Source organism: Bos indicus, chromosome 1 (genome assembly GCF_029378745.1).
Source record: "Bos indicus isolate NIAB-ARS_2022 breed Sahiwal x Tharparkar chromosome 1, NIAB-ARS_B.indTharparkar_mat_pri_1.0, whole genome shotgun sequence".
Lineage (NCBI taxonomy): Eukaryota > Metazoa > Chordata > Mammalia > Artiodactyla > Bovidae > Bos > Bos indicus.
The window spans coordinates 96,670,049-96,685,234 of record NC_091760.1 but is presented as its reverse complement, the minus strand read 5'-3'; the positions used below and the strand labels follow the sequence as shown (position 1 = coordinate 96,685,234).

At 39.7% G+C, this 15,186-nt stretch overlaps 1 protein-coding gene across 9 annotated transcripts in view; it reads right to left on the bottom strand.

Moving 5' to 3' along the window:
• Positions 1 to 15,186, bottom strand: part of TNIK (TRAF2 and NCK interacting kinase) — a 407,441-nt gene that overhangs the window by 143,490 nt on the left and 248,765 nt on the right. For all 9 annotated transcript variants that reach the window (XM_070803591.1, XM_070803368.1, XM_070803755.1 and 6 more), the window contains exon 4: positions 14,793 to 14,918. In XM_070803591.1, the coding sequence (XP_070659692.1) occupies positions 14,793 to 14,918 (126 nt within the window). The remainder of the gene's footprint in view (positions 1 to 14,792; positions 14,919 to 15,186) is intronic.

The following is a 15,186-nucleotide window of genomic DNA, read 5'->3' as shown; positions in this document are numbered from 1 at the left end:
ACATGTAAAAGAATACTGTTGAATCCTTACCTCATATCACATGTAAAAAATTATCTCAGAATGAATCAACGATGTAAATGTAAGAACTAGAACTGTAAAACTCTTAGGAGAGAACAAGGGGTAAATTTCCACCACCATGGACTTGGCAATGGTTTCTTAACTTTGACACTAAAAGCACAAACAACAACAACAACAAAAATAAGTAAAGGAGAGAAATTGGATTTCATCAACATTAAAAATTTTGTGCATCGAAAGACATTATCAAGAGGGTGAAATGACAACTCATAGAATGGACAACACATGTGCAAATCACATATCTAATAAGGGTCTAGTATCCAGAATATATAAAGCACACTTACAACTCAACAAGAAAAATATAAACAACACAATTGAAAAAGGGGCGAAACACCTGAATAGGCATTTCTCCAAAGAAGATATACAAATGACTAACAATCACATGAAAAGATGCTCAACGTCAAAACCACAATGAGATACCACTTCACACCCTTTAGGATGACTATAATTTAAATTAAAAAAAAAAAAAGTAAAACAGAAAATAATGTGTTGGCAAAAATGTGAAGAAATTAGAACTCTCCTACATGGTTGGACAGAATGTAAACTGTGGCAAACAGTTAGATGATTCCTCAGTAAGTTAGAAATATCATCAGTCAGTTCAGTTCAGTTGCTCAGTCGTGTCCGACTCTTTGTGACCCTGTGAATTGCAGCATACCAGGGCTCCCTGTCCATCACCAACTCCCAGAGTTCACTCAAACTCACATCCATCGAGTTGGTGATGCCATCCAGCCATCTCATCCTCTGTTGTCCCCTATTCCTCCTGCCCCCAATCCCTCCCAGCATCAGAAATATCATATATATATATAAAAGAAATAGCATATGACCTAGCAATTTCACTTCAAGGTATATACCTACCCCTCAAAATTGAAAACATGTGTTTAAACACTTGCATATGAATGCTCAAAGCAGCACTGTTCACAATATACAAAATGTGGAAATAACCAAACTATCCATCATCACAGATGAATAAATAAAATGTAGTATATCCATACAGTAGAGTATTATTCAGATATGAAACGGAATGAAGCACTGATGCATGATATAATGTGGATGAATCTTGAAAACATCATGATACTAATAACTGAAAGAAGCCAGAAGAAGAAAGCTATATGTTGTATAATCCACTTACATGAAATATCCAGAATTGGCAAACCCGCAGAGAACGAAAGCAGATTAGTGGTTTTTCAGGGGGAGGGAAGAATGGGAGTTGCAGCTTAAGGGGTAGAGAGTTTCTTTCTGGAGTGATAAGAAAGTTTTGGAACTAGACAGGGGTGATGGTTGCACAACATTGGGTACTTAAACCCACTGTTATATACCTTAAAATTATTAAAATGCCAAATTTCAGGCTATGTGTATTTTATCAGACTTTTTCTTTTTTTAAAAAAAGATGATGAAATTTGTTTTAAAATAACAGAAGGGAGGAAGTAGATGGGTGTATAGGTGGGGCAGGATTGACAACTGGTTGACAATTGTTGGGGCTAGTTTGGGGCACATTATACTATTCTGTCCATTTTTGTGTATTTGGAGGATTCTGAATAAATACAAAGTTAAAGAAAATCCTGTTTATGTAAATTGTGTTTCAAAAGCAGCAGGATGGACCAAAGAAACATCCTTGCGTAGAGAGAGAACATTTTCTTCTAGAGAGCAAAACATGTTTGTGTTCCTTTTCCAAATCCCATTTTGAAAAGCAAGTGACCATACCTCCTACAAGTATATCCACTGCTCCTGCATCCGCTGGAGAAAATGCCCCAGCGCTGAGCTCTATTAGGCCACATAATTATAGTTCCCAAGGAAAGCAGTGGAAGCCCTCTGACTCCAGTCTTTCAAAATTAGATTGGACAGAATACTTTCAAATATTCAGTAGGAAACAATCCCGTGCTAGCCAGGCACTAATGTCAGTGATTTCTATAATTTGCTTCTCCATTCAGCTCCAGCTGAAGGCTGCTAAGTTCTTTTCAACTCACTATGGAACAAAATGATTGTTAAATTATGTAACGGGATTTTTTCCTTTTTAAAAAAAAAAAGGAAAGAGAAAAAAAGAAACCAGCATTTGCTAGCAGTCGGTTCCTGCAGCCTCACAGCAACACTGATAATTACTGCCACTGCACAGTGGGGACCCTCCCTCACCACAAGTAACCTCATCACATTAATAAACAGAAACAGGGCTCAACATGCCAAGCCCAGCAGCGATAAGTCAATAACTTCACATCTTGCAAAGCAAGAAATAATGCATCATTAATATTTTCCCTGAAAGAAAGTCCTCAAAGAGTTGACACTGGGGCAACAATACTTGCTAACATTTACTTAGAAGCTACCATGTGCCAGGCACAGGGCTGAGTGGTTTGCACTTGCTGTTTCATTCATTCTGCTTCCCCTCAATTCCCTTTCCTTTCTTTATTTGGAAATGAAGCTTAGTTTTGGTCCCCAGCCTTATTCATGGTATATATACTCATTAAGTAACTAGAGCAGGTTGAAAGCATCATACTTTCTCAATTACTAGCTAAATGACCTTGGGCATGTTCCCTAACTTCACTGGGTTCAGCACTCCGCCACCATCGCTATTAAAACAAAAGCATCAGCCTTACATAGTTGATGTGAACACTGTCTTACAGAATATAAAGCTCTGGTAGCCAGAATTCTCAAATTCTATTATTTATCCATTCTTTGGTCCGTTTGCCTTTATTAAAAAAAAAAAAAAAAAAAGAAAATTCCAACTTGGAAGACAGCATTAGTAGCTTCCCAAGATCCACTTCACTCAGATGGTTAGGAAATGGCTAAAAGGGCACCTACGAAGGGCATTGGGCACATGTGCTTCTAAAACTTCTGTTAATGACAGAAGGCCAAGGATGCAGCTCTTTTTCTTCAAGCTTGTATCACACAGCAAGAAGACACATAGGTGCATTCCAGGACACTGGAGCTTTTTATTTGGCAGGCTGGAAGACGGTGGGAGAGGTTTAAAAAGAATCTTACATTTGAAATTCTCACTCACTAGCACCTACATAACTGGGTCAGAAAATGAAAATACACATGCATGTCACTTGGGAACAAAGGAGGAAGGTGAAGTTGAAGGTGAACACAGAAGTGCGCTCAGGCACGATGGGGGCTGGGCCGGGGCCGTACCTGGAAGCGTGTCAAGGAGAAGATATTTAAAAAGCAGCACAGTGTGTATAGTGCAACCCAGTTATTAGGGAAAAGGTTGCTTGGGTTGTTGAACGTGGGAAGCTATTTCTATCTAAACTGATAAAAATTTTAAAACAAAGAGTTCTAGCATATTTCACAATTTGCACGGTTGTTTATCACTTTTTTTGGGTGGGGGGTCTGATGAGCAGAAGGTTTTCTCTTAGAGTTTGTGGGGTAAGGAGATTGTTTTCTTTTAATGCCCTCCTGTTCATTCCTCCTGCTTCACGACAGTACAGAAGTCAAGGATCTCTGGCCTCAGCTGATCCCAGACGGAGTTTCCGAAGCACTATCTCAGCCCTCCCTGAGGTCACCCCCCTAACTGGGAGGGGCATGGGTTTGGAATCAGCAGATGTGGTCACTTCTAACTTGCCCTTTCCAACCCTAGTCACCTCTGAAAGAATTTTAAAAGGTCTGTTCTCAGAATCAGCCTAAGAGGCTTAGGATGACTTCTGGGGTCCCCAAGGTATTATACTCACTTGCTAGTCAATTGGTTTTATGTTCCTGTAACAAGAAAAAAAGTTTTAAGGTATTTTAAAACTGCAGGACTAGCCCAGACTGTCTTGACAGCAATATATTAACCCAAATGTCACCAGTCAGTCACCTAGAGATTCCTTCCCTTTTATAGTAAAAGGGGAGATGAGAGATAGGACAGGAAGAGGAAGGAGCAGGGGGATGAAGGTCGACCTAAAATGAAGGAAGTCTGCACCAAGGGCTTCCCTGGTGGCTCAGTGGCAAAGAATCCACCTATCAACGCAGGAGATGCAAGAGACCTGGGTTCGATCCCTGGATCGGGAAGATCCCCCGGAGAAACAAATGGCGACCCATTTCAGTATTCCTGCCTGGGAAATCCCATGGACAGAGGAGCCTGGCAGGCTACAGTCCATAGGGTCACAAAAGAGTCGGACACGACTCAGTAACTAAACAACAACTGCACCAAGCGATTGCACAAACAATCTAAGAAAAGGGGAGGAAAGATCAACATCTAAGAATTCACAAGTCTGCAAAGGATCAGCCTACTGACCTTGAACATCCAGAAGCATCAGCAAGGCACAGGATATTCTTATCATGTGGAGGTGGGAACAGCCACAGATCCCATCTGCATGATTTACGAAGGTGTAAACAAAACCCAGACTCAGTACTTTGTTACAGAATGCAGCTTCATTTGCCAAAGGTAGTTTAAGTCGCACAATAAAAAACATTGTGTGTACAGAGGTACACCAATTGCTGGGTGTACATTTATCATTTCAGTCAACTGATGCTGTTGATGTAAAGCAACAGCAAAACTGTCGGCAATTTCAAATTGGGAAACCAACTGAGAAACCTAAACAGGTTTTTGCATTTATTTTTAAACCAGCATGTATTTGGGGAAACAAAAACTCCTTTGGCTTCTGAATTATATTTTTAGACTTGAAAAGAGAATGCTTATAACTACAAATTCTAAGTGTTCCAAAGACAAAAAGATGAGCCCCAGTGATGTGAAATCTCAGATTTTGTCAATAAAGTTTCTGGATATGTATTTTGAGAATAACAACCAGAGTTTGAATGTACTAAGCCGGCTGGTATTCTTAGAGACAATAAACCTGCCCAATTGACAGCTAGAAATGCTCTGTGGTCGCCCATGTCTAAGGAGAGAGCCGTCTCAGAGTTAGCATGGTAGCATTCAAGTAAAGAGAAGTTAGCTGCCTCCTGGATTTGGTACCTGGCGCTCAAATTTCTTAGAAAGCATGCAAGATCTTCTGAAGGGTATTTCCTATTAGGGGTAAATCATAACATGTCCATTTGAGCCGTGGATCAAATCAGAGACTAACCTCAAAGGCTACATGAAATTTACAAGTCTGCCTCTTAGAAAGAATTTACAGGTAGTGACAGGGGAACAAGTTTTCAGAAAAGTTAACAACAGAAAAAGAAAAAAACAACACTGGCTTTAGAAGACTTAGGACTAACGACTAAGAAACTTGGTAGTTGAGGATTCTGAGAAGTGTAACGCAAATAGGAATATTGCCTTTGACTCAAAATCAATCTAGAATAGGAACCAGAGGGTTATGTAGACCATTAACAGAGTAACTTTCTGCTAAGTTGATTCAGTCGTGTGTGTCCAACTCTTTGGGGCCCTGTGGACCATAACCTGCCAGGCTCCTCTGTCCATGAGATTCTCTGTCCATGAGATTCTCCAGATTGCTATGCCCTCCTCCAAGGGATCTTCCTGACCCAGGGATGGAACCCTAGTCTCTTATGTCTCCTGCACTGGCAGGTGGGTTCTTTACCACTAGCGCCACCAGGGAAGCCCGAAAGGAAGCTTAGCAAAGGATGGTTGCTGAGCAGAGAGAGTAACTTTGGGCATACATCAAGTCTACCTTTTGCTAAGGTAAAAAGCCGTTTAAGCACAGTTCAAATGAAATTCATTAGAATAAAAAAAGAAATCATTTTTACACTCTTGTCACTTAATCACCCATTAATTCATAAAAATGGCTCCATTAAAGCTGAACTCAAGCTCAGTTGCACAGTATTAAATCAGGTGTAACTTTAGCTCTGTGTTTGTACCTAAGTAACTTACATTCTGTGTCTATAGCTCATGCAGTGGGGCAGCTCCAAGACTGGGAAACAGTGTACAATCACTCCTCCCACTATTTATTCAGTCTTAAAATTTTCCACTCACAAATAATAAGACTCAGTTACTTCTCCAGACAAGTAACCTAGGTTGAAAATATGAAGGAAGGGAATTCTTTAGTAATAAAACTGCATGCGTCCTCAGTTACTCAGTCGTATCTGACTCTGCGACGCCATGGACTGTACCTGCCAGGCTCATCTGTCCATGGAATTCTCCAGGCAACAATACTGGAGTGGGTTGCCATTTCCTTCTCCAGGGGATCTTCTCAACCCAGGGACTGAAGCTGTGTCTCCTGTATTGGCAGGAGGATTCTTTACCACTTGAGCCACCATCTTACTTGACCAGCCTACATTTTGGAAACTAATCAGAAATTTATTTCCTTTTATAAGATATTCTAGCCCTGTGATTGTTGTGGTGGTATCAAAAGAGATGGCAAAATATGTGTGATTTTGCTTTCTAACTTGAGGAAATTCGTCCATTTAATAGACAGGCCTTGTCACTCCCCGGAGAAGGCAATGGCACCCCACTCCAGTACTCTTGCCTGGAAAATCCCATGGACGCAGGAGCCTCCTAGGCTGCAGTCCATGGGGTCGCTGAAGGTCGGACACGACTGAGAGACTTCACTTTCACTTTTCACTTTCTCGCATTGGAGAAGGAAATGGCAACCCACTCCAGTGTTCTTGCCTGGAAAATCCCAGGGACGGGGGAGCCTGGTGGGCTGCTGTCTCTGGGGTCGCACAGAGTCGGACACGACTGAAGCGACTTAGCAGCAGCAACAGTCACTCCCAGTGTCTGAAGGGCATGCAGCAAAGTAGAAGGCCTCTCTTTGCTGAGACAGAGCAGAATGAGATGGCCGTGTTGTGTGTCAGGGTGCCTTGTTTCGGAGAGATCGGAATCTTTATTGAAAGAGCTCTCTTTTTTGATTTCCGGATCAAGCCCTGAGCAGCTGATAAGGGAGAATTACTTGGCCATTATCAGAAGTAGTTGTATTTCCACAAAGAGCTGGAACTAAACAAGAGTTTATCTCTGTGACAAGACTGATAGAATTCACACAGATTATAATTCAATCAGACACCTAAAACAGCACCTATATTGGCTGGTGGCATATGTGCAAACCTCTGGCCTCTAGCCATAGCACAAGAAATACCTGGGGAATAGTTCCTGTGGTCTGAAAACTGGGAATAAATGTTAGAGTGCTACTCTTGGTTGCTACAGGCTCTGTCTCTATTTAATTCATAATAATATTTTTAAAGAAATGTAATCCTAAAAGAATGCCATTAACCCAAAGAGTCAACTCTCTGTGACCTTTGCAATTATTTGCTAAAACACTCCCAAAGGGTTTAATGTACTTTTCAAAGTGTATTTCTAAGACTTAAGAAATACCATCTTCATAGCAGCAGCTAACAGGTCTCGCTATCCTCCCGGAAAGCTGGGGAAACTGAGAATTTTCATGGGAAATTTTCATGAATGAAATTGAATAGTGAACTCAAAAATAAATTTTTTTAGGGACTTCCTTGGCTGCCCAGTGGTTAAGACCCCATACTCCCACTGCAGGGGTCTAAGATCCTGCATGCTGTGGGGTGTAGGCCCCTGCCAAAATACACGTTTAAACACAAAGCTTCAGTCCTACTTGGAACACCAACCTTTGACCTATTTTTTGCAACTTCTGAAACTATTTTTCACAAATAAAAGGAGAAGAATGCAGGGTTTGATTCTAGCATCAGGCAGCTTGAGGTTAGCTAACACACTAGTTTCATCACCCAGTAGCTGTGAATCCTCAAGCAAACTTCTTAAGTTCTCTGAGCCTAATTTCCTCATCTATAATAAAGTGGGGATAATGAGAATATTTAATTTGTAGAGTAGTTATGAAGATATAGTGAAATAATATGACAACGCAAACAAATACATTACTCTGCACATGTGAAGCAGGTGATAAATATTACTTGCCATTGTTGTTAACACAGAATGCCTGTGGTTTGATGAGTCAGAGGACTTGGACCCAGTACACACTATTATATTCCGTAACCAAGTTTGCATCAATATTGTGATCTGATACTAATTTCCCAACTATTATGTTTCTGTTCTGCCTTTAACTTTTTACAAAGAAAGAAAGTGAAGTTGCTCAGTCATGTCCGACTCTTTGCGACCCCATGGACTGTAGCCTACCAGGCTCCTCTGTCCATGGGATTTTCCAGGCAAGCGTACTGGAGTGGGGTGTCATTTCCTTCTCCAGGGGATCTTCCCAACCCAGGGATCGAACCTGCGTCTCCCACATTGCAGGCAGACACTTTACCATCTGAGCCACCAGGGAATTTCTTATCAAATAGAACAACTAGAAAAAGAAATGATGCTCTTGTACCTATGAGGAATTTCATAGCTTTGTATTGTTATCCTCAGTGACACAGAAGCAAATGGACTAGCTAATGGGGACAGTCAGAACAGTCCTCTGCGTGGGCACAAAAGGCCATCTGACAAAAGGGAGGTCCTCTGCTTCCAAGCAGGACGTGGGGCCTGAAACTACTGTGTTTTGCCACCAGCATCTGATTGCAGGTGGGAAAAATGGAATGTGAAGGCAGAGGTCCTCCCCACGTGGCCCGTGATCACTACTTACAAACGCCCGTGAACTTCAGGAAGGGGACTGGCTTGCTCAGTTTCCTCCCTGGTCCTTCCTGCTTCTCCTCTGGCCCCCATCTGGCCTACTCTCAACTCAGCAACCAGAGGGACTCCTTCACTCTATGAGTCAGATTCTCTCCCCCACCCCCTTCAAAACCCTCGAGTGGCTTCCACCTCACTCAGAGGAAAAGCCGACATCCTGCCAATGCCCTATAAGCCCTTGCCTGATCTGGCCCCATCTCCCACATCTTTTTGTCACGTTGGCCTTGTCGATAATCCTGAAAACACCAGGCCTGGAATGCTCAAAGTTATCTACAAGGGGGTTCCCCTGGCCACTGCAGCCCCTACCTGCATCCTCATAAGCCCTTCCCTGCTCTTCTAGGGATATGCACTTTCAGCTTTTCGAATAGTTTTCTGACATAATATGATTGTGGTCTGTAGCAAGAATGTACACCACGTGTAACTTGGGGCTTCCATCAGTTTTGTTCACTGATGTTTCTTATCGTCTAGAAGAGTGCCTCACGCCTAGCAAGTGCTTGATATGTATTTGTTGGGTGAATGAATGAGTGGGTGAATAGATGAACACATACACATGCAAGCTCCTGATTCCCAGCCACCACAGCCATCTCCACGACAAGAGCAATGGGCCAGGGTGAGAAATGGCAAGCAGTGACTCATTTCTAGAGCATCAAACCTCCTGTTTGTACCCTGCAGATGCAAACAGGCTTGCTGCATGCTCCCACTGCTGATCTGAAAACGGACTGCAAATTTTGCTCATTTAAAACAACAACAACTTCCAATGCCTTTCATAGAACTTCCAGCCAAGCTACATGGTCATATTTCAGGATGTCTGCATTCTTATTCTGCGTCCATCCATTAATGAGCTCAGAGGCTCTGAGAAAGAAATTAGCTTCACTGGGATCCAGTAAAATAAACGACAACTAATTTTTTTTCCAGCTTAAAAAATCTCAGTTTTAAGAAAAATAGTTTGACCTGTTTGACCACTCCTGTTTGTGCACCCAACACAGGAGCACCGCAGTATGTAAGACAAATGCTAACAAGTATGAAAGGAGAAATTAACAATAACACAATAATAGTGGGAAACTTTAATACCCCACTCACACCTATGGATAGATCAACTAAACAGAAAATTAACAAGGAAACACAAACTTTAAACGATACAATAGACCAGTTAGACCTAATTGATATCTATAGGACATTTCATCCCAAAACAATGAATTTCACCTTTTTCTCAAGCGCACATGGAACCTTCTCCAGGATAGATCACATCCTGGGCCATAAAGCTAGCCTTGGTAAATTCAAAAAAATAGAAATCATTCCAAGCATCTTTTCTGACCATAATGCAGTAAGATTAGATCTCAATTACAGGAGAAAAACTATTAAAAATTCCAACATATGGAGGATGAACAACACGCTGCTGAATAACCAACAAATCACAGAAGAAATCAAAAAAGAAATCAAAATTTGCATAGAAACGAATGAAAATGAAAACACAACAACCCAAAACCTGTGGGACACAGTAAAAGCAGTCCTAAGGGGAAAGTTCATAGCAATACAGGCACACCTCAAGAAACAAGAAAAAAGTCAAATAAATAACCTAACTCTACACCTAAAGCAACTAGAAAAGGAAGAAATGAAGAACCCCAGGGTTAGTAGAAGGAAAGAAATCTTAAAAATTAGAGCAGAAATAAATGCAAAAGAAACAAAAGAGACCATAGCAAAAATCAACAAAGCCAAAAGCTGGTTCTTTGAAAGGATAAATAAAATTGACAAACCATTAGCCAGACTTGTCAAGAAACAAAGGGAGAAAAATCAAATCAATAAATTAGAAACGAAAATGGAGAGATCACAACAGACAACACAGAAATACAAAGGATCATAAGAGACTATTATCAACAATTATATGCCAATAAAATGGACAACGAGGAAGAAATGGACAAATTCTTAGAAAAGTACAACTTTCCAAAACTCGACCAGGAAGAAATAGAAAACCTTAACAGACCCATCACAAGCACGGAAATTGAAACTGTAATCAAAAATCTTCCAGCAAACAAAAGCCCAGGTCCAGACGGCTTCACAGCTGAATTCTACCAAAAATTTAGAGAAGAGCTAACACCTATCCTACTCAAACTCTTCCACAAAATTGCAGAGGAAGGTAAACTTCCAAACTCATTCTATGAGGCCACCATCACCCTAATACCAAAACCTGACAAAGATCCCACAAAAAAAGAAAACTACAGGCCAATATCACTGATGAACATAGATGCAAAAATCCTAAACAAAATTCTAGCAATCAGAATCCAACAACACATTAAAAAGATCATACACCATGACCAAGTGGGCTTTATCCCAGGGATGCAAGGATTCTTCAATATCCGCAAATCAATCAATGTAATACACCACATTAACAAATTGAAAAATAAAAACCATATGATTATCTCAATAGATGCAGAGAAAGCCTTTGACAAAATTCAACACCGGTTTATGATAAAAACTCTCCAGAAAGCAGGAATAGAAGGAACATACCTCAACATAATAAAAGCTATATATGACAAACCCACAGCGAACATTATCCTCAATGGTGAAAAATTGAAAGCGTTTCCTCTAAAGTCAGGAACAAGACAAGGGTGCCCACTTTCACCATTACTATTCAACATAGTTTTGGAAGTTTTGGCCACAGCAATCAGAGCAGAAAAAGAAATAAAAGGAATCCAAATTGGAAAAGAAGAAGTAAAACTCTCACTATTTGCAGATGACATGATCCTCTACATAGAAAACCCTAAAGACTCCACCAGAAAATTACTAGAACTAATCAATGATTATAGTAAAGTTGCAGGATATAAAATCAACACACAGAAATCCCTTGCATTCCTATACACTAATAATGAGAAAACAGAAAGAGAAATTAAGGAAACAATTCCATTCACCATTGCAACGAAAATAATAAAATACTTAGGAATATATCTACCTAAAGAAACTAAAGACCTATATATAGAAAACTATAAAACACTGGTGAAAGAGATCAAAGAGGACACTAATAGATGGAGAAATATACCATGTTCATGGATTGGAAGAATCAATATAGTGAAAATGAGTATACTACCTAAAGCAATTTATAGATTCAATGCAATCCCTATCAAGCTACCAACAGTATTCTTCACAGAGCTAGAACAAATAATTTCACAATTTGTATGGAAATACAAAAAACCTCGAATAGCCAAAGCGATCTTGAGAAAGAAAAATGGAACTGGAGGAATCAACCTACCTGACTTCAAGCTCTACTACAAAGCCACAGTTATCAAGACAGTATGGTACTGGCACAAAGACAGAAATATAGATCAATGGAACAAAATAGAAAGCCCAGAGATAAATCCACGCACATATGGACACCTTATCTTTGACAAAGGAGGCAAGAATATACAATGAATTAAAGACAATCTCTTTAACAAGTGGTGCTGGGAAATCTGGTCAACCACTTGTAAAAGAATGAAACTAGAACACTTTCTAACACCATATACAAAAATAAACTCAAAATGGATTAAAGATCTCAACGTAAGACCAGAAACTATAAAACTCCTAGAGGAGAACATAGGCAAAACACTCTCTGACATACATCACAGCAGGATCCTCTATGAAAAAAAAAAAAAATCTCAGTTTTAAGAAAAATAGTTTGACCTGTTTGACCACTCCTCTCCTTCCCCAACCAATGATTTATAATATATATGCCCAAATTTTAATATTAATAGCTCAGCCTAATAAGAAAACTACCTGGTCTGGCCCATCTCACAAAAGGGGTGATGTTAACAGCTAGGTGTGACTCATCTGGAAATAGTGGTGCTACCTCAGGGGATAAACTGGAGGTGATTCCAAAGCTATAGCTTTGACCAAACTAAAAAATGCTTATGTAGACAGTATCAAAACAGCTATCGTTCTCCTCTTGTCATCTGCTGCAGCTTATGGCACGGCAGGAGTCCTTGCTAAAATGCTAGATTTTTGGCAGTATAGAAGTCCTATGGGAACACAGGACTATATTGTGTTCTATATATAAGTCCTATATATAAGTTCTATACTATAAGTCCTATATTCACACTCATGCCATCTCATCACATCCTCCTCAACCTATAGGCCACAGGGAAGCTGAACTTTCAAAAGTACCTGTAGCAATTATCAGTTTGAATCAATAAAAATAATAGCAACCAAGTGTGTACCAATAATATCGCTTTCATTCATAAAACAACTATTTTGTCAGCATCACATGCCCAGCCCCTTCCTGGTGTTTAAGACACTGAGATGCAAAAGACACATTCCTTGTTCTCAGAACTTGTCTTTGTAAGGAGCAAAGATAACCCAATGAGAAGCAATTAAAAATGATACGGTGGCTCAGTGGTGGGGAATCCACCTGACAATGCAGGAGACAAGGCTTCAATCCCTGACCGAGAAGATCTCACGTGCCTTAGAGTAATTAAGCCCGAATGGCACCCCACTCCAGTACTCTTGCCTGGAAAATCCTATGGACGGAGGAGCCTGGTAGGCTGCAGTCCATGGGGTCGCTGAGGGTCGGACACGACTGAGAGACTTGACTTTCACTTTTCACTTTCATGCATTGGAGAAGGAAATGGCAACCCACTCCAGGGTTCTTGCCTGGAGAATTCCAGGGACTGCGGAGCCTGGTGGGCTGCCGTCTATGGGGTCGCACAGAGTCGGACACGACTGAAGTGACTTAGCAGCAGTGGCAGCAGCAGCCACCAACTATTGAGCCTGTGTTCCAGAGCCTGAGAGCCTCAGCTACTGAGCCCGAGTGCTCTGAAGCCCGTGCTCTGCAACAAGAAAAGCCACCACAACAGGAAGTCCTCACACAGCAAGAGAGTAGCCCCTGCTCACTGCAACTAGAGAAAAGCCTGCACAGCAATGAAGAACCAGCACAGCTAAAAATAGATAAATATTTTTTTTTAAAAAAGACATTGAAAAAAAGTTTCAGAAATTAAATTACTGAAATTACTACCCAGAAACAAACATCTTCAATGTTATTGGTGCTCACTATTCTAGACATCCCCATCATGTTAATATATGTGTACATACTGGTCCTTTCTCTTTTTTTGAAAAAAATGAAAATGTGCTATATCTAATCATAGCCTCTAAAAAGGCTCTAAAATATCCTTACTATAATTGTTCATGTTCATCCATTTGTAAACACAGATCTACATCATTTTAACTGGTTGAGTATTGTCCCCTAACAGATTTATTTAAGTGATTACCTACTGGTTAGCATCTATAATGCATATATTTTTATGTAGTTAAATTTAGGATATATTCCTGTATGTGAAAATATTGAGTCAAAAGTAAGGCATTTCCTTTGGGAGATTAAATAGAGATAAAGATATCTGTGTGTGTGTGTGTGTGTGTGTTTTCCAACTATCCTTAAGTAAAGTTGTACCAACACTCATTTCTATAAGCAGAGGATGTGACTGTCCATCCTGAGTATATCATTAAAAAAAAAAAACCTTTGCCAGTCTACTGGATAAGAAGTGGTATCTAATTCTTGTTTTCTTTTGTATTTATATTGTTAGTAAGATTACACTTTAAAAACATCTTTCTTGGTAGTTGATATTTCTTATTTTTTTAATTGCTGCCTTATCTTAACTTAGTCTTTCCATTAATCATTTTACATATTTTCTTATTGATTTATAAAAACTCTTCATCTCTAAAGGCTACTAAATTCCTTGTCATCAAGTGTTTAAGCAAAAATACAGGTTTTTTCACCCCTCAAAATGAAGATAATAATGTCTACCTCAAAGAGCTGGAATAAATGATAGAATTAAAAAAAAAAATTAACGTGGTGGGCATTCCCTGGCAGTCCAGCGGTTAGGACTCGGTGCTTTCAATGCCAAGGCTCAGGTCAGTCCCTGGCTGGGGAACTGAGATCCTGCAAGCCATGTGGCATAGCAAATAAATAAATGTAAATATATATATGTGTGTGTGTGTGTATACATATATATATTACAATATAGCATGGTACCTAAAGTATAGTAAAAATTCAATAAAGGTAGTCATTTTGTGTGGGAAAAAAGAACTTAACAACTAGCTTTAGGGATGGTCCACATTAAATGATAGAAGACAGACAGGTATTCAAGGAAATGAGAGAAAACGTTGCAAATACAATGTTATGGAAATTATGGAATAAAGGATTTCAAGGAACAAGTACCTAATCAAACTCAGTAATTAGGATAGAGAAATGAAACACTTAGTCTTGGTTGTTTTTTAAGTAAGAAAAGCAAATGTGGACAGTCCTACATACCCAAAGTTGGTCATCCATGCCTGGTGGGTTCTTTTTGATAAAAGCACCATAGTATGTAGCTATATTCCGGTGATGAGAGTATTTCTTCAACATGTTAATTTCTTGTTTGATTTCTTCCTCTTCATCCTGTGTTAGAACCATAAATATTCTGTCATGAAAATCCATGTCTTTAGTAGGATTCTATTTTTCATAACCATCTATATCAACTATGCAAAAATTTGAGTTTTTTCTTCTGTGGTAACAAACAAGCATTATTATCATACTACTTGACTTTGTCTCTTGACTAAAAAGAAAACATTTACAAGACAGCACATTGGCAGTTGAAAGGGGTCTTCTGTTTGTACAGCAAACCAAAATAGTATGCAACCTGATAGTAAAAAAAAAATTCCTCATC